The 18,188-nt window shown below is 40.9% G+C and overlaps 1 protein-coding gene across 1 annotated transcript; it reads right to left on the bottom strand.

The window, feature by feature from the left end:
- Nucleotides 1-12,428: 12,428 nt before the first annotated feature.
- LOC145103091 (zinc finger protein BRUTUS-like At1g18910) lies at nucleotides 12,429-16,346 on the bottom strand. Its single transcript, XM_079040631.1, has 6 exons — nucleotides 15,859-16,346; nucleotides 13,507-13,644; nucleotides 13,176-13,410; nucleotides 13,016-13,075; nucleotides 12,870-12,941; nucleotides 12,429-12,791 (listed from the first exon to the last, which is right to left on the bottom strand). The coding sequence occupies exons 1-6, from the start codon at nucleotides 16,062-16,064 to the stop codon at nucleotides 12,690-12,692; spliced, it is 813 nt and encodes a 270-aa protein (XP_078896757.1). The 5' UTR covers nucleotides 16,065-16,346; the 3' UTR covers nucleotides 12,429-12,689.
- Nucleotides 16,347-18,188: the final 1,842 nt, after the last annotated feature.

Below are 18,188 nucleotides of genomic sequence, written 5' to 3'. Positions count from 1 at the left end.
AATAATCGATTGTACAGACTGTTGATGAGCACAATCAGCAATCCGAACACCTATGATTATGCATACATGAAAATTTTGAAAATAAATAACAAAAATTGTCAAATCACTTTTTTGAGCCTAGACATGGCTTAAACACACCATTTAGAGAAGATTGTTGTTTTGGTGTTGAAAAAATGATGAGTTCGCAAGTTTCCACACTTTTTTTAGTTTCGGTAATAACTTAGTCATATATATATATATATATATATATATATATATATATATATATATATATATATATATATATATATATATAGGTTCCGTTGAGATTAAAAAAAATAGAGATCTTGAGATTCAATCTTAGCCACATATTTCACACCTGTATCTCTAACCCTCCGGCGTACCGGCGCGGCAGACCTGTAATAATCATAAATGATTATATAGTGTTGTTCGTTCCTTTCTCCCCCGCCACCTTCCCCACCACTACAACCGCCACAGCCACCGACACCACCTCACACCAACCGATCTCACCACTGCCACCTATGTCACTTATACCTCTGCCAACTCAGCCACCAACACCTCTTCTGCTACCAACTGTCATAATCATATATGATTATTCAATCTATGAAAAGACATATATGTATAATTATTTATAATTACGCATATATGTATAAACATGTATAATCATATATGATTATACCTCTCTGCCATATAATCATTTATGATTAGGCATATCTCGTTGTTGACGGTATGCTGGAGCGTTTGAGTGGCAAATGAGAAATATGTGGCTGAGGTCGAATCTTAAGATCTCTATTTTTTTTAATCTCAAGTGAACCATCACCTATATATATATATATATATATATATATATATATATATATATATATATATATATATATATATATATATATATATAAAGAGAGAGAGAGAGAGCTAAGTTTAAATGTTTCTCACATTTATTGTATGCTAGAATGCACCAATAAATATTTAATAAAAATTAAATTATTATTTAATCAAATAAATATAGATATTAAATAATTTCCATAATTATATGTATATTAAATGTTATCCATAATTATATTTTTTATGGAAACTAATTAAATTCATCATTAATATCATAAATAATATTATTTCAGGATGAATTTGCATCTAGTTTTTCATGTATTGATTCGTATTTTGTTTCATTACTCACTCACTCAAAATACAACAAAATTGCTTAGAACACGGAGCACCAGAGTGTATTCTAGTAGAATTAGAAATTATTGTAGAAGAATGAGAGTATATTCTAACAGAGTGAGAGTGTATTTGTAGCACCTGGTTCCTGGTACGTACTCCTTGCGTATTATATTTTAATTTTATGCATTTTTGCCCTGGACTCGGCGAGTTGAAGGACCAACTCGCCGAGTATGAGCGGGACAAGGTTCAGGGTTTGAACTTTGTACTCGGCGAGTCGGTACCTGGACTCGGCGAGTAGACTCTGTTTGGACAAAAACCCTAATCCAAGTGTTTGCACCCTATTTAAACACTCTAACTTGGTCTCCTTAGTCCCTAGCACTTCCAGAGAACCATAGTAAGAGATCCTAGCCCCCATATTGTTCTTGAGAGTGATTTTGGCTTAGTGGAGAAGGTTTGGAGCTTAGAGGAAAGAAGCGGAGGTTGAAGTGAGCAAGGAGGGGAGGTAGATCCGGAATCTACACTGTGAGAAGCTTCCATTCAGGTAGAAAAGTTCTTACCTTGTTCATTAGTTCATTAGATCCCCTTTTTGTCCCAAATTAGTGGTTTCAAGCCCTAAAACCTCAAATTTCATGCATTTATGCTTTAACTTCTTAAAGGACTTCGGATTGGGATCTTACGGACATCCTAAAAGTATAAAGTCTATGTGGTTGGGGTTATTGAGGTCCCTTTTGAGTGTTTGACCCCGTAAAGAGCTTAGATTTGCCTTCTTGAGCTTATAGGTCCATGCATGCACGTAAAGTTTGCAACTTTACGTGATAAGCATGCCCTTGGAGCATGGATCTATGAGTTAGAAGCGTTGCATGTCCCAGTTTTGGCCTGTTTGGGAAGTGGGACGTAGGGACTCGGTGAGTCCCAAAGTGGAACTCGGCGAGTTCTATGAAGATGGCCTTAGACTCGGCGAGTTGGAAGAACCACTCCACGAGTCCTATGAAGATTGCCTGGTACTCGGCGAGTTGTTCTTCAAACTCGGCGAGTCGTATGAACTGTTCGGGGTGCGAAGGGTTTAAGTGTCAGGAGTCCAACCCTTCGTGTTTGCACGTAGAATTAGCAATCTAACGTGTTGCGATAGTCCCAGAAACTCCAAATTCTCATGAAGGATGTTCGGATAAGGATCTGAAAGCGAGTGGGAAGTCTGCTCGCATGGATTGGCGAGTTGTTCTTGGACTCGGCGAGTCGGGTCGTGAGCCGGTCCTATTGTCCCGAGTAGTGAGTTAAGGGCGACTCAGTGAGTGGGAAAAAGGGGCTTGTAGAGTGGGACCGCGTTAGTGGAAGAAGGACTCGGCGAGTCGGTGCCATGACTCAGCGAGTCCAGTTAACTGGAAGTTGACCTTGGACTAAGGGTGGGTTAGTCATCTGACCTAAGTGTGTGTAAGAGAGGCTAACTTATGTTTATGATTTATAGCCAGAGGGTTCCCAATCCAGCGGTCAGGCGCTCAGCAAGCAGACTTCAGCGGCTACTTTCGAGGCGAGTTACCTTCCAGTAGCGGTAGGTCTACGACCAGAATGTCGGCCCACCAGTAGGAGTTGTATGTTAGATGATTGTCTCTGTGATATTCATCTAGGGTTGCTACTACTTGTGATATGTTTATGTGCTAGTATGATATAATGCTATGTGCTAGTGACAGTAGGGGGAGATAGTCCTCAGCTTTCCGGTCGATAGGGTCGAAGGGGCGGTCATGCCCAGCTATGCTAGATAGAGTATGTGATATGTGTTATGTGGTAGTAGTAGGGGTGAAATAGTCCCCAGCATCCGGTCGAGAGGACCGAATCAGCACCCAGATATGCTAGTCAGTATCCGTTCGAGAGGACCGAAGGGGAAGCCAGCACCCAGATATGCTAGTCAGTATCCGATCGAGAGGACCGAAGGGGTAGGTCGGGCACCCAGATATGCCTGACAATATATGTATGTTATGTGGTTATATGGTATGTGGTACAGTGGGGGGAACTCACTAAGCTTTGTGCTTACGTATTTCGGTTGTTGTTTCAGGTACCTCTTCAGTCAAGGGGAAGGAGCAGGCACGGTAGCGGCTCATCACACACACTCTTTGTTTTCCGCACTATGAGTCATTCTGGGATTTGTACTCTGACATTATCATGTTTTACGTTTTGGTTTATGGCCATGAGACATGTTTTACCAAATGTTATGATCGTATGATATATTGTTACAAACGCTTTTACAAATCACTTAATTAAAAATGAAATTTTTGGCCGGTATTTTGGGACGTTACAAGTTGGTATCAGAGCCCTGGTTTGAGGGATTCGGAAACACCTTCGGGGGTGTCTAAACTCAAATCGAGGGATTAAAAGATTTTGAAAAAGAAAATTTTTTCTAAAAGGTTAAGTAAAGTGTTTTAAGAAGGAACGAAGTGTGTGATGTGCACGACCGACCGAGCTCAAGTAAGTAGTACCCAAAGTACCCACACAAGCTTATGTTATGTTTATTAGTTTCAGTAGAACAGCATGCTAGAATAGGACTAAGGATCTAGGAGTGATGCCTTATGTGCCTGCTTTATGTGCTTCAGTGTATGAAAATTGCATGCTAGAATTGAGTAGACAGCAGTAGGATAGTCTGTTAGGTTATGTCTGATAGTATGAGTTTAGCTCTGTATGCTAGTTCAGTTTCTCTCTATGAGAGCGGATTTGCTTGAGATTGTTCCCTTTGTTCGAATGCTGCTTGCTTTGTGCTTTGTGGGACTCTAAGTGATGGGAGTTATCCATTAGGTGAATACGTCACGTCACATGTGATCAGTGTTGAATAATCTTAGAGTGCTGGATTTGGCCCTATTGCGCAGCTCTCTTTTGAGTCTAACCGTTATAGGGACGAGTCTGTTACTCGAAGGATTATTTGAGCCTCATCACATGTGATGGTATTCAGGTAATGGCTAATTGGCATTACAAGGAGGCCTTCAGCAGCTGAGGACCTGGAAGGGTGGAGTCAGAGATTTCCCTAGGGCAAGCCTAGGATGAGAATAGCAGTAATCAGCAATAGTGAAAGGGAATCTGATGGATTCGAGGCAGTCCTTGAAGAATGTACGAATAGATGTGGAAGGTAGTATGGGCCTGTACTACTGAAAGCAGAGGATCCGTACCCGAACCGAGGAAGGCCAAGATGAGACTAGGGAACTTGTGGTAGATGTGATCTCTCGAGAAGTATCAGTATCACTAACAAATGTTATTTATGTATTACAGAATGGTGGTACTATGATCGAGGCCGATAGATGGCGGTTCAGGAGAGGGGTCAGGTTCGGGAACAGGTTCCGAGCCAATAGATGGGGGACTACGCGAGTTCATCACGTCAGAGATCACCAGGGGTATCCTTGAGTCGACCCCCATTATCTTCCGATCGATCAAGGAAGGGATAATCGAATTGATGGAGGATCGCCTCCGGGCATTCAGGAGCGACATGGCATCTGGCCAGTCAGGATCTCACACACTGTCCTTCAAGGACTTCAGGGGCAGTGGTGCACCGGATTTTCACGAGGCGAAGGACCCCATAGCTGCCAGACGATGGATTGTAGACATTGAGTCTGCACAGTTGACTAGATTCTGCCCTGAGGGGTCGAAGGTGAGATTTGCAGCATGATGTTTGAGAGATCAGGCTAGGGACTGGCGGGAGTCCGTTGGTGACTCATTGGGATCCTCGGCTGTCGAGGCTATGACCTGGTCGGACTTTGTGACCAGGTTCAGGGCAGAATTTGCGCTGGCTGTCGAGCTCCAGCAGCTGGCCAGGGAGTTTTTGGACATGTGGCAGACGACAGAGACTGTGGCGGAGATCACCGCCAAGTTCTGGGAGAGGGCATTGTTGGTGCCCCAGTACGCAGGTGATGAAGACATGAGGAGGACCCGCTACCACGACATGCTACGAGCTGATATCCGGGAGCATGTCAGTTTTTCAGCTTGTCCTACCCTAGACTCTATGATTGCCAGGGCAAGGGAGAGAGAGATAGATCTGGAGCACATCCGGAAGAGGAAGGCGGAAGAGGGGCATGTTATGGGGGCTTCGGGGAAGAAGCCCAAGGTACCAGACTCGGTGCCGAAAGGCGAACAGGGGCGTGGCCGCTGCAGGAAATGCGACAAGACGCACGAGGGAGCGTGCAAGTTGGGATCGTCAAGCTGCTACAAGTGCGGCAAGTTAGGGCACTTCAGCAGGGATTGTACCGCCCCTGCACCTGTGATACAGACGACGGAGTTGTTGTGTTTCCACTGCAACCAGAGGGGCCACAAGAAGGCCAATTGCCCCCAGTTGACAGCATCAGCGTCGGTTAAGGCGCCAGCTCCAGCTACCTTGCGGATTACAGATGGCCGGCAGGGCAAGGCAGAGGCTCTAGTGATGAGGAGTTGGGCGTTTCAGCTGACTACTGAGGAGGCACACGCCGCACCCGATGTGGTGAAGGGATCGTTCCATGTGAACGGTATCCCTGTTCAGGTGTTGTTTGACTCGAGTGCCACCCGATCATTTGTTTCTCTTGCGCATAGCAAGAAGTTCACTGAGTCTTTGAGCATGTTGAATTGCCCTTTAGAGGTAGAGATCGCCGATTATCGATCGGTTCGGGCATCGGCGGTATTCAGAGATTGTGTTATGAGGTTATTCGAGGATCGCTACTTGGTGGATTTGGTTCCCATTCCGTTGTGTGGGAACAAAGTGATTTTAGGCATGGATTGGTTGAGCCCTAATGAGGTGGTGATAGATTGCGCACAACAGCTAGTGCGGATCAGGACCCCAAGTGGGGGAGAGTTGGTGATCCACGGCAAGAGGCCACAACATGGACCCACAGTATGTTCAGCAGTGAGAGCTAGGCGCTACCTTCAGCAGGGTTATGCGGGATATGTCACGTACGTTATGGATACACGGGAGACGGGTAAGGCGACAGTGAGCGAGGTTCTAGTGGTGCGAGACTACACTAATGTGTTCCCAGAGGAGCTTCCTGGAATACCTCTGGAGCGTCAGGTAGAGTTCAGGATCGACCTAGTTCCTGGTGTGGCTCCGATAGCCAAGGCACCCTATCGGTTGGCTCCTCCCGAGATGCAGAGGTTGTCTACGCAACTGCAGGAGCTGCTAGACAAGGGATTTATTCGACCGAGCAGTTCACCCTGGGGAGCCCCGATCCTGTTTGTGAAGAAGAAGGACGGGTCGCATCAGATGTGTATAGATTACCGGGAACTGAATAAGGTAACGATGAAGAACTGTTACCCACTCCCGAGGATTGATGACCTCTTTGATCAGTTACAGGGAGCATCTTGGTTCTCCAAGATCGATTTGCGTTCAGGTTATCATCAGATGAGGGTCAGAGAGGAGGATGTTTAGAAGACCGCGTTTCGGATGTGTTATGGCCATTATGAGTTCATGGTGATGCCGTTTGGGCTCACCAATGCTCCTACCGCGTTCATGGACCTCATGAACCGCGTGTGCAGACCGATGTTGGATCGGTCTGTGATAGTTTTCATTGATGACATCTTGGTTTATTCCAAGACGCAAGAGGAGCACGAGCAGCATCTGAGGGAGGTTTTGGAGACCCTGAGGAGGGAGAACTTATACGCTAAGTTCTCCAAGTGCGAGTTCTGGTTGCGCGAGGTGCAATTCCTTGGGCACCTTGTCAACCAGAAGGGCATATTGGTCGACCCGGCCAAGATCGAGGCCGTGATGAGATGGGAGGTTCCGAAGTCTCCATCCGAGATTCGTAGTTTCCTAGGATTAGCAGGCTACTATCGGAGATTCATCCAGGATTTCTCCAATATAGTTGTACCCCTGACACGGTTGACTTAGAAAGCCGTAGTCTTTCGATCGGGGCCTGAGCAGCAGGCAGCGTTCGAGACTCTCAGACAGAGATTGTGCGAGGCACCAATCTTAGCCCTGCCCGAGGGCGTAGAGGATTTTGTGGTATACTGTGACGCGTCCATTTCGGGGTTGGACGCGGTACTGATGCAGAGGGGGCATGTCATTGCTTATGCCTCGAGGCAGCTGAAGCCTCACGAGGCGAACTACCCGACACACGATTTGGAGTTGGGGGCGGTGGTCTTCGCCCTCAAGATTTGGCGGCATTACCTCTACAGGGTCCGATGTACTATCTACACGGACCACAAGAGTCTGAGGTACCTCATGGATCAGCCGAATCTGAACATGAGGCAGCGTCGGTGGTTAGATGTGGTGAAGGATTATGATTGTGAGATCCTTTATCACATGGTGAAGACCAATGTGGTGGCCAATGCACTTAGCCGTAAGGCGGCACCGATCAGGGATGTGTGTATGAGGATGACGGTGGTGACTCCACTGTTAGAGCAGATTCGGGAAGCTCAGCGGGAGGCTATGAAGGAGGAGCATCGGAAAAGCGAGCGGATAGTGGGTCAAGTCACTTCCTTCGATTATGATAGCCGAGGATTATTGACACTACACCGTAGGGTGTTGGTGCCGTATCACGGAGGCGTGCGTCAAATCTTGATGGAGGAGGAGCACAAATCCCGATTTTCTATTCATCCAGGGGCAACGAAGATGTATAGAGATCTTCGTCTAGACTATTGGTGGCCCTGCATGAAGCGAGATGTGGCTTGGTACGTTGAGCGATGCTTGACCTGCAGGAAGGTCAAGGCCGAACATCAGAGACCGCACGACAAGATGCAGCCGTTGGATATCCCAATGTGGAAATGGGAAGATATTACGATGGATTTTATCACAAAACTTCGTAGGACTGCGCGTGGAGTAGATTCGATTTGGGTCATCGTGGATCGATTGACCAAGAGCGCCCATTTTATTCTGATCCAGGAGAGTATCTCGGCCGAAAAGTTGGCCGATATCTATATCAGGGAGATAGTGGCGCAACACGGGGTGCCAGTGTCAGTGATATCAGACCGAGATGTGCGGTTCACTTCCAGGTTTTGGAAGAAGTTTCATGATGAGTTGGGCACTCGTCTGCATTTTAGCACCTCCTTTCACCCGCAGACGGATGGTCAGAGCGAGCGCACCATCCAGACTCTGGAGGATATGATACAGGCGTGCGCGCAAGACTTCGGTGGTAGTTGGGATACCTATCTTCCCTTGGCTGAGTTCTCGTAAAACAACAGGTACCACACAAGTATTGACCGCCCTCCATTCGAGATGTTGTACGGACGGAGGTGCAGGACCTCGATATGTTGGGGTGAAGTGGGCCAGATGGTCATGGGGAGCACCGAAGTGGTGCTCAAGACTACTGAGAGGATCCAATAGGTTCGGAGTAGGCTTCAGACTACACAAAGTCGACAGAAAAGTTATGCCGACAAGCGTCGTTCAGACTTGGAATTCCAAGTCGGGGATATGGTTCTCCTAAAAGTGTCGCCTTGGAAGGGCGTCATCCGATTTAGGAATTGGGGCAAGTTGGGCCCGAGATACATTGGACCGTTCAGGGTTGTAGCCCGGGTGGGCAAGGTGGCATATAGGTTGGATCTGGCAGCCGAACTTAGCCAGATTCACAACACTTTCCACGTCTCTCAATTGCGAAAGTGTTTGGTGGACAACTCGGCCGTGGTTCCTTTGGAGGATATTCAGGTTGATGACAGCCTGAATTACATCGAGCGGCCTATGGCAATCCTCGACAGGAAGTCGAAGGATCTAAGGAACAAGAGGGTGGAACTCGTGAAGGTGCAATGGCAACACCGGAAGGGATCAGAGTGGACTTGGGAGTCGGTGGAAGAGATGATGGAGCATTACCCCGAGCTCTTTATATATATATATATATATATATATATATATATATATATATATATATATATATATATATATATATATATAGAAAGAGAGAGAGAGAGAGAGAGAGAGAGAGAGAGAGAGAGCTAAGTTTAAATGTTTCTCACATTTATTGTATGCTAGAATGCACCAATAAATATTTAATAAAAATTAAATTATTATTTAATCAAATAAATATAGATATTAAATAATTTCCATAATTATATGTATATTAAATGTTATACATAATTATATTTTTTTATGGAAATTAATTAAATTCATCATTAATATAATAAATAATATTATTTCAGGATGAATTTGCATCTAGTTTTTCATGTATTGGTTCGTATTTTGTTTCATTACTCACTCACTCAAAATACAACAAAATTGCTTAGAACACGGAGAACGAGAGTGTATTCTAGTAGAATTAGAAATTATTGTAGAAGAATGAGAGTATATTCTAACAGAATGAGAGTGTATTTGTAGCACCTGGTTCCTGGTACGTACTCCTTGCGTATTATATTTTAATTTTATGCATTTTTGCCCTGGACTCGGCGAGTTGAAGGACAAACTCGCCGAGTAGGAGCAGGACAAGGCACGGGGTTTGAACTTTGTACTCGGCGAGTCGGTACCTGGACTCGGCGAGTAGACCCTGTTTGGACAAAAACGCTAATCCAGGTGTTTGCACCCTATTTAAACACTCTAACTTGGTCTCCTTAGTCCCTAGCACTTCCAGAGAACCGTAGTAAGAGATCCTAGCCCCCATATTGTTCTTGAGAGTGATTTTGGCTTAGTGGAGAAGGTTTGGAGCTTAGAGGAAAGAAGCGGAGGTTGAAGTGAGCAAGGAGGGGAGGTAGATCCGGAATCTACACTGTGAGAAGCTTCCATTCAGGTAGAAAAGTTCTTACCTTGTTCATTAGTTCATTAGATCCCCTTTTTGCCCCAAATTAGTGGTTTCAAGCCCTAAAACCTCAAATTTCATGCATTTATGCTTTAACTTCTTAAAGGACTTCGGATTGGGATCTTACGGACATCCTAAAAGTATAAAGTCTATTTGGTTGGGGTTATTGAGGTCCCTTTTGAGTGTTTGACCCCGTAAAGAGCTTAGATTTGCCTTCTTGAGCTTATAGGTCCATGCATGCACGTAAAGTTTGCAACTTTACGTGATAAGCATGCCCTTGGAGCATGGATCTATGAGTTAGAAGCGTTGCATGTCCCAGTTTTGGCCTGTTTGGGAAGTGGGACGTAGGGACTCGGCGAGTTCTATGAAGATGGCCTTAGACTCGGCGAGTTGGAAGAACCACTCCACGAGTCCTATGAAGATTGCCTGGTACTCGGCGAGTTGTTCTTCAAACTCGGCGAGTCGTATGAACTGTTCGGGGTGCGAAGGGTTTAAGTGTCAGGAGTCCAACCCTTCGTGTTTGCACGTAGAATTAGCAATCTAACATGTTGCGATAGTCCCAGAAACTCCAAATTCTCATGAAGGATGTTCGGATAAGGATCTAAAAGCGAGTGGGAAGTCTGCTCGCATGGATTGGCGAGTTGTTCTTGGACTCGGCGAGTCGGGTCGTGAGCCGGTCCTATTGTCCCGAGTAGTGAGTTAAGGGCGACTCAGTGAGTGGGAAAAAGGGGCTTGTAGAGTGGGACCGCGTTAGTGGAAGAAGGACTCGGCGAGTCGGTGCCAAGACTCGGCGAGTCCAGTCAACTGGAAGTTGACCTTGGACTAAGGGTGGGTCAGTCATCTGACCTAAGGGTGTGTAAGAGAGGCTAACTTATGTTTATGATTTATAGCCAGAGGGTTCCCAATCCAGCAGTCAGGTGCTCAGCAAGCAGACTTCAGCAGCTACTTTCGAGGTGAGTTACCTTCCAGTAGTGGTGGGTCTACGACCATAATGCCGGCCCACCAGTAGGAGTTGTATGTTAGATGATTGTCTCTATGATATTCATCTAGGGTTGCTACTACCTGTGATATGTTTATGTGCTAGTATGATATAATGCTATGTGCTAGTGACAGTAGGGGGAGATAGTCCTCAGATTTCCGGTCGATAGGGTCGAAGGGGCGGTCATGCCCAGCTATGCTAGATAGAGTATGTGATATGTGTTATGTGGCAGTAGTAGGGGTGAAATAGTCCCCAGCATCCGGTCGAGAGGACCGAAGGGGAGACCAGCACCCAGATATGCTAGTCAGTATCCGTTCGAGAGGACCGAAGGGGAGGCCGGCACCAAGATATGCTAGTCAGTATCCGGTCGAGAGGACCGAAGGGGTAGGTCGGGCACCCAGATATGCCTGACAATATATGTATGTTATGTGGTTATATGGTATGTGGTATAGTGGGGGAACTCACTAAGCTCTGTGCTTACGGTTTTCAGTTGTTGTTTCAATTACCTCTTCAGTCAAGGGAAAGGAGCAGGCGCGGTAGTGGCTCATCACACACACTCTTTGTTTTCCGCACTATGAGTCATTCTGGGATTTGTACTCTGACATTATCATGTTTTATGTTTTGGTTTATGGCCTCGAGACATGTTTTACCAAATGTTATGATCGTATGATATATTGTTACAAATGCTTTTACAAATCACTTAATTAAAAATGAAATTTTTGGCCTGTATTTTGGGACGTTATAGTATTCTACTAGAATGTACTTTCGTTCTTCATGTTCCATGCAACTTTGTTGTATTTTAAGTGAATGTGTCTATAAACAAAACACGAACCAATACATGAATACTAAGATACGAATTCATTCCGAAAGAATGTCGTTGCTGACATTAATAACAAATTTAATTAGTTTTCATAAAAAAAGAGAATTATAATTAGGGATATAATTTAACATATATACAATTATGGAAATCGTTTAATATCTATCTTTAATTAATTAATTAATTAATTAATTTTATTAAATTTCTATTAGTGCATTTTAGCACACAATAAATATAAAAAACACATGAAACCTATATATATATATATATATATATATATATATATATATATATATATATATATATATATATATATATACACACCTTCGAAGAAAGAAGTGCAAAAAACAAATATACAAATACAATACTAAATATATACTAGTACAAACATAAAAATACAATAATAAATATATACTAGTAATTATGAGTATATACAAAAATAATCCCGAATAATACGCACACATAATTTAACAATGGATGCATATCATGCATGATTATGATAAAATCCTATCCTTGATTCCAAGGAGATAGCATGCAACCATTGAAAGCCTTTACACACAAAATTAACACAGTATATATATACTACCATTCAATACGTATTTATACACAAAATGGTCCTGGTGAATGAAGAATCAATTTAGTGCTTTATTCTGATCCTAGTTTTATTTTAATCTGAAAACACACAACATATACACAACTTTCAAGTAAATAACCATTGTAGCATAATTCGAAATCTTGATCCGAATTTCAGCGACAACTCGGACAGATCCATGCAGTCCCTTATTCACACAAGTGTCTGCAACTTAAAAGGTATGCAAATTACTTTTACTTGGATTCATTTAGTGCTTAAAATCTTTTGTATATCTTTCTGTAGGAAACTTTGATCATTTAAAATGTTGTGTACATCAGTACATATGAATTCTTCTGATAGCATTGACCCAATCTTCCATTTCTAAATGTTGGTATAAATAAAAGCTTTTTTAGGGTCTACATAAGATACTTAACTTTATGACATACATTAAAGACGGTGCTTCTATGCAACACCAAAGAACTTAAACTAAAGCCCACTCACATTATATCCAACTCAAACAAGGCGGGTGTTGTAGGAACCGCAACTGGGGCATTTATGATACAGCCAATGGAACGACACAATTCCTCTCTTCTCACAATCATTGCATAAAATGTCCTGAAAAACCATTTGTCAAATTAAAATTTTGACAACATGCATCAAGTGTTTGTGTATATGTGTTTAGTATTAATCAACCTGAGTCTGGCCAGCATATTCTTCCGGAATTGTCTCTTCTGCCAACATTGCATCTATCATCCCAAAGTATACCTGGGAGATGATAAAAAATCAACTTGAATTAAATAATTAATGAATATTAAAACGTGATATGCAAAGTTACTCACCTGCATATCCCCCAATGACTTGCTGCATATTGGACACGTATAGTTAGTAGACGTGTATGCCTGACACCAGCAGCATTAAAGAGTCATTAAAGAAGTGTTTTAAGTTATTTCTTGAAGTTATCTGTAAAAGGGAAAGGTATTAGAAGCGATGAATATATACATCAAAACAAGAAGAATGCATTATATGACCGCAGGAAAGGGCTCTAAGAGGAGTGCTTGATGTGAAGATGTATTCATGGCATATTGGACAATCGACTTCAAGACACTTCTCCCTACAAATATGCTTCGAAAGAGACTTTGACATGCATGCATTGCAATTCATGCAATGGAAAAAGTCAATCCCCAGGCCTTCCCCAATTCTACAGAGGTCACAGTGAGGACAGTGGTAGATTTGCCTGCTTTTAAAAGAAATCTATATTATTTCTTTCTGGACAGGCTTAAATGCATAAATAAAACACAGATTAAAGGAACAACATTGATGATAAAATGACCTCTCATCATCAAAAAGTTTGCAGATTGAGCAGTAGTATCTAGCCATAGATAAATTGTTACATGACACGGTTGAGCATGTTGGACCAATGGGTTGGATTATCAAGCATTTCATGCACATCATCATGGTTGTCGCTTTTCTGCATGTTAATCAAAAGCAACACAAAAGTATATATGAAACTTACATTCTCATCTAGTCGAATGGTAAAATGGTCATTTACTTAAATTTACTTATGGGACTAAAGACTTTCCACATCCGGTCTTTCAAAAGTTCCATGCAATGCCACTCCCTCAAAATTGAATGCCATTTAGACTTCATCTTTCAAATTATAAAAGGCTTGCAAAGTGATATGTTAATATTTTTAATCAAATAATCATATCTAAATATTATAAACTAATTAATATATTACCTTCTTAATAAAATAATAATATCTAATGACGTGTCTTGCAAACAATCTACATGTGACATTTACAATACAACTGCAAGCACCACCACCGAAATGGTTGCTCTTATTGGGGACAGATATAAAAGGGCAATTCTTCTACTTAAGACCATCCACAATGCAAGTAGTATAAGAGTTGAATGGGTGATGATTAAGATTGAATAAGAGTTGAATGGAGTGTAGGTGATGACATAGAGGAAAGCTGAATGATCATTGAATGGTTCGATAGAAAGAATAAAGTCGTGATTAAGATTGAATAAGAGTTTAATGGATTGTGGGCGTTGCTGTATAGGTGATTAATGGATGGTGTGACAATTCATTGAACTCTATAAAGTTTAATGAATTGTGGATGCCTTAATAGATACTCAAAGAGTAAAATGGTCATTTTACTCACGGGGAAATGAATTATTAGCCCAACGAAGTTTCCAAACCGTTCAAAAAACCCTAATTATGTTTTGTCTTTTCAAGTAAACCAAATGAACTTAACATTTTGTCTAAAAAGCCTAACTAACTTACACTTCTCATTTAGGGTCAATCGGCTAATGAAAGTCAACGGATGATATGGCTTATGACGTGTAAGTAAATATCGAAAAACGACTTGCAAGAACAATGAAGTTTCAAAACCGTTCACAAAACTCCAATCATGTTTTGTTTGTTGAAAACAACCCAACGAACTTATGTTTTTGTTCAATTCTCATTAGAGGCAACCAGATTAATTAGGTATACAACTAGTTGGCAAATGACATGGCATTATATTTAATGACATGGAATAAACAGATTAGAATTGCCCTTTATATATCGATTTAGGGCTTGGAGAAGAGAAAAACGAACGATATATGTGTTCGATCTCTTGTAATAGCCACTTCTTTTTCTTCCTCTCAATCGTTGATGTCCAACTCAAGATATACAAAGAAGATATTTGATGATACATACTCTTGTGGATGTCGACACCCTTCTCGGATTTTGACATCTAGAATGGAGAATTATCCAAAGATAATGTTTAGGGCTTATTCGAACAGATGGGTAAGTGTAATTGAAAGCTTTATTATGTCCATTTTAATAAGTTTTTGTTTTTGAAAGAAACCAAACAAATAGATAGAATATGGACATGATAAAGCTTTCAATTACATTTACCCATCTGTTCGAACAAGCCCTGAACTTTTTTCTATGGATGATCATCCGTTCTAGATGTCTAAATCCAAGAAGGGCATCCACATCCACAAGGGTTTTCATCATCAAATATCTTCTTTATAGATCTTGAGTTGAACATCAACGATTGAGAGGAAGAATAAGAAGTAACTATTATAAGAGATCGAACACAAATGCCATTTGTTTTTCTCTTCTTCAAGCCCTAAATTGATATATAAAGGGAAATTCTAATCTGTTTATTCCATGTCATCAAATATAATGTCATGTCATTTGCCAACTAGTTGTATACGTAATGAATCTGGTTGTCTCTAATAACAATTGAAAAAAAACACATAATTTCATTGGGTTTTTTTCAACAAACAAAACATGATTGGGGTTTTTTGAATGGTTCTGAAACTTCTTTGATCTTACCAGTCATTTTCTGATATTTAATTATACGTCATAAGCCATGTCATTAGTTGACTTTCATTAGCCGGTTAACCCTAAATTATAAGTGAAACAAAGTGTAAGTTAGTTGGATTTTTTAAGACAAAAGGTTAACTTCGTTGAGTTTTATTGAACAGAAAAAACATAATTGAGTTTTTTGAACGGTTTAAAAATTTCATTGAACTTATAAGTCATTTTCCCTTTTACTCACATTCAGATATCTGAATTCATTCTGTCTGAAAAAGAAACAGCTTTTCAATACAACACTTACTAGCTCATGAAAACAGATCATTTATCTCTGCAGCACTTAATAGAAAATAATGGCCTTATGCATACCTATCCATTACGTGATCAGTGGCCTCATCATGGCAGTGTCTGCAAGTGTATGATTTGTTGCAACAGGAAGCAACAAGTTTGCAGTTCCGCTTGTAGTGCTTACATCCAAACTCTAGTTTTTCAGAGTCACGATAAGATGGATGTAAACCTGGAATCCTTTCTTCCTTAGCTTCCATATCAACCTCTGGTTCAGAATTTCTTTGCATGTTGATCCAACGGCTGAGAAAAAATGTCACAAGTTATGATCATTGACAAACAAATGAGGAAAAATGTAAGACTAATATCAACAAATCAATCCCATTAGCAGATTCGGAATAATGATTTTCTTTTGAATAATCTAATCGTAGCCTCATGTTCCTCTTCACTTAATGCTATCACAAGATTTACAGATTTTTCTGTTGACTCTGTTTGACCAGCAACCTTTGGTATCTCCGTGCTTCTCTTGTCAACCTCACTGCAAACTTTAAAATCCTCAACAGCGTGATCTTTGCTTGATATCTTTTCTCTATGATCTTCAGTTCTTGGTGAATCATTTATAATTGAGACGTTATACCAAACGGCAATATCGCCTCCCTATTTTTTTAATGGTAAAACGCTTCCATGCATGTTTGACTGTGGGTTAAAGTGGAAGAGGCATTGAACATGCTGCACCTTAACTCTTTACACCTATATCAATTTTCATTTTGGACGTCTAGAACTAAATAGTCAAACTTTAAAATCATAAAAAATACTAATAGGGTAACTTAGAAATTAATTTGGTTCTTGAGTTATTATTATTATTTTTTTCAGTTGGTGTTTAAAGAATTGGATTTCAGTTTTGGTTTTTCTTTTTGATGTTTTATAACGCTAACGATTATGCTTCTAATTACTCCATTTTTGTTAACAACTCATCTGTTAAGTATGTGAAAATTATTACTCTATCCTTGTTTTAAATATTTTTTTTTATTATAGACAGTATTATCATTATTATTAATTCATGGTGCAAGCTCTTCCATTGATTACTAGACCAAACCAAAGAATTAATAGAAGCACAGACATAACACAAAATCAAACATTTTTTTTTTAAATTGATCGACAACTAGAATCAATTATCAAGAATTGGTGATTACGTACTTCTAAACAAACAAAAACTTCTAACACCAAAAGACTGGTTGAACTACCGATCACAACTAAAACGAACAAAAGAAATCCGAATTCCAAGATGGATAGTTTCTTTCAATAATCGTAGCAAATCCAAATGGAGTAGAATAAGGATCCTAATCAATAATAAAATATTTGAAAAAATCTTAAAGATAGAAAACTTCATTTTGAGCAATTAAACAGTTTGATATTTTATGTAAAGACCCACTAGGGTTTCTGTATATTACATCCTCCTTCAAATAGTACAGACAAAATATAATAATTACACCGTAGACTCTACACTATATGTATAAAAAATAAATACACTATACATATATCAACAAACTTATAAGTAGATAGAACATGCAAAACGTGCGCATGGCCGATGGCAACGCATTCCCTAAGGCTATTCGGTATCCTCATTGGTGAAAAGGTAGTGAAGAGTAAGTCACATCATCATTTAACCATTCCACAATCATTTCACTAGGTTGTAGAAATGGTGTTCACTAATGAACAAGTAACGAACAAGAGAGAAAAAGAGGTGAAAGTAGAGAGAGATAGAGAGAATGGTGTCTATGAAGATCCATAAGAACCACCAATCCACTCCACACTTACTACGGTGTGGAAATGGTGTTCACTGATGGAAATCCCTTAACATTATCCTCCATGTTGGTTCCTACGCATGAAATTGGTATCATATTGGGTAGCCTAACAAAATATAAGTCTATTTTCACGGGTAGCCTAAAAAAATATAAGTACATAACACTATGTCTAGTACGAGATAATAGACATGAAATTTCGAGTAAGGGGTCATCAAGATAGACACAAAACCCAAAACTGGACTAGCATGTCTAAGGACAACCAACCCAATCAGCTTCTGAATAAGTTACCAAACAATCGGCATGAGACATGCATATGTAGTGACCATATGTTAATGTAACCTAAAGGTAACGCAAAATGTACTTTAGTTCAAGAAAATGTGGTACGTGAGGATCATGCACGTATTGGAAAATTTGTTGAACCGCATATGCAATATCTGGACGAGTGAATGTCAGATATTGTAGAGACCAAACAAGGCTTCGATAGAGGGTTGAGTCAACCACAAGCTTGCCAGAAGCAAAAAGATTGGGCTTAGTGTCTGTTGGGGTTCCATAAGGGATGTAGTAATACATGTCAGCACGAGTGAAATCTCTTTTACAAACATGGGCAAA

Source organism: Lactuca serriola, chromosome 4 (assembly GCF_051521515.1).
Source record: "Lactuca serriola cultivar US96UC23 chromosome 4, Lser_US96UC23_V15, whole genome shotgun sequence".
In the NCBI taxonomy this organism is placed as follows: domain Eukaryota; kingdom Viridiplantae; phylum Streptophyta; class Magnoliopsida; order Asterales; family Asteraceae; genus Lactuca; species Lactuca serriola.
Note: the sequence above shows the minus strand (reverse complement) of the source record. Positions and strands in the feature narration are given on the sequence as shown.

What these genes read in the sequence shown, in the direction of transcription:
- LOC145103091 (XM_079040631.1), bottom strand. Translation starts at nt 16,064, where the DNA reads ATGCAAAGAAATTCTGAACCAGAGGTTGATATGGAAGCTAAGGAAGAA. An exon ending in TGCATTCTTCTTGTTTTGAT is followed by an intron (nt 13,076 to 13,175) that starts GTATATATTCAT and finishes TGCTGGTGTCAG; the next exon opens with GCATACACGTCTACTAACTA. An exon ending in AGTCATTGGGGGATATGCAG is followed by an intron (nt 12,942 to 13,015) that starts GTGAGTAACTTT and finishes ATCATCTCCCAG; the next exon opens with GTATACTTTGGGATGATAGA.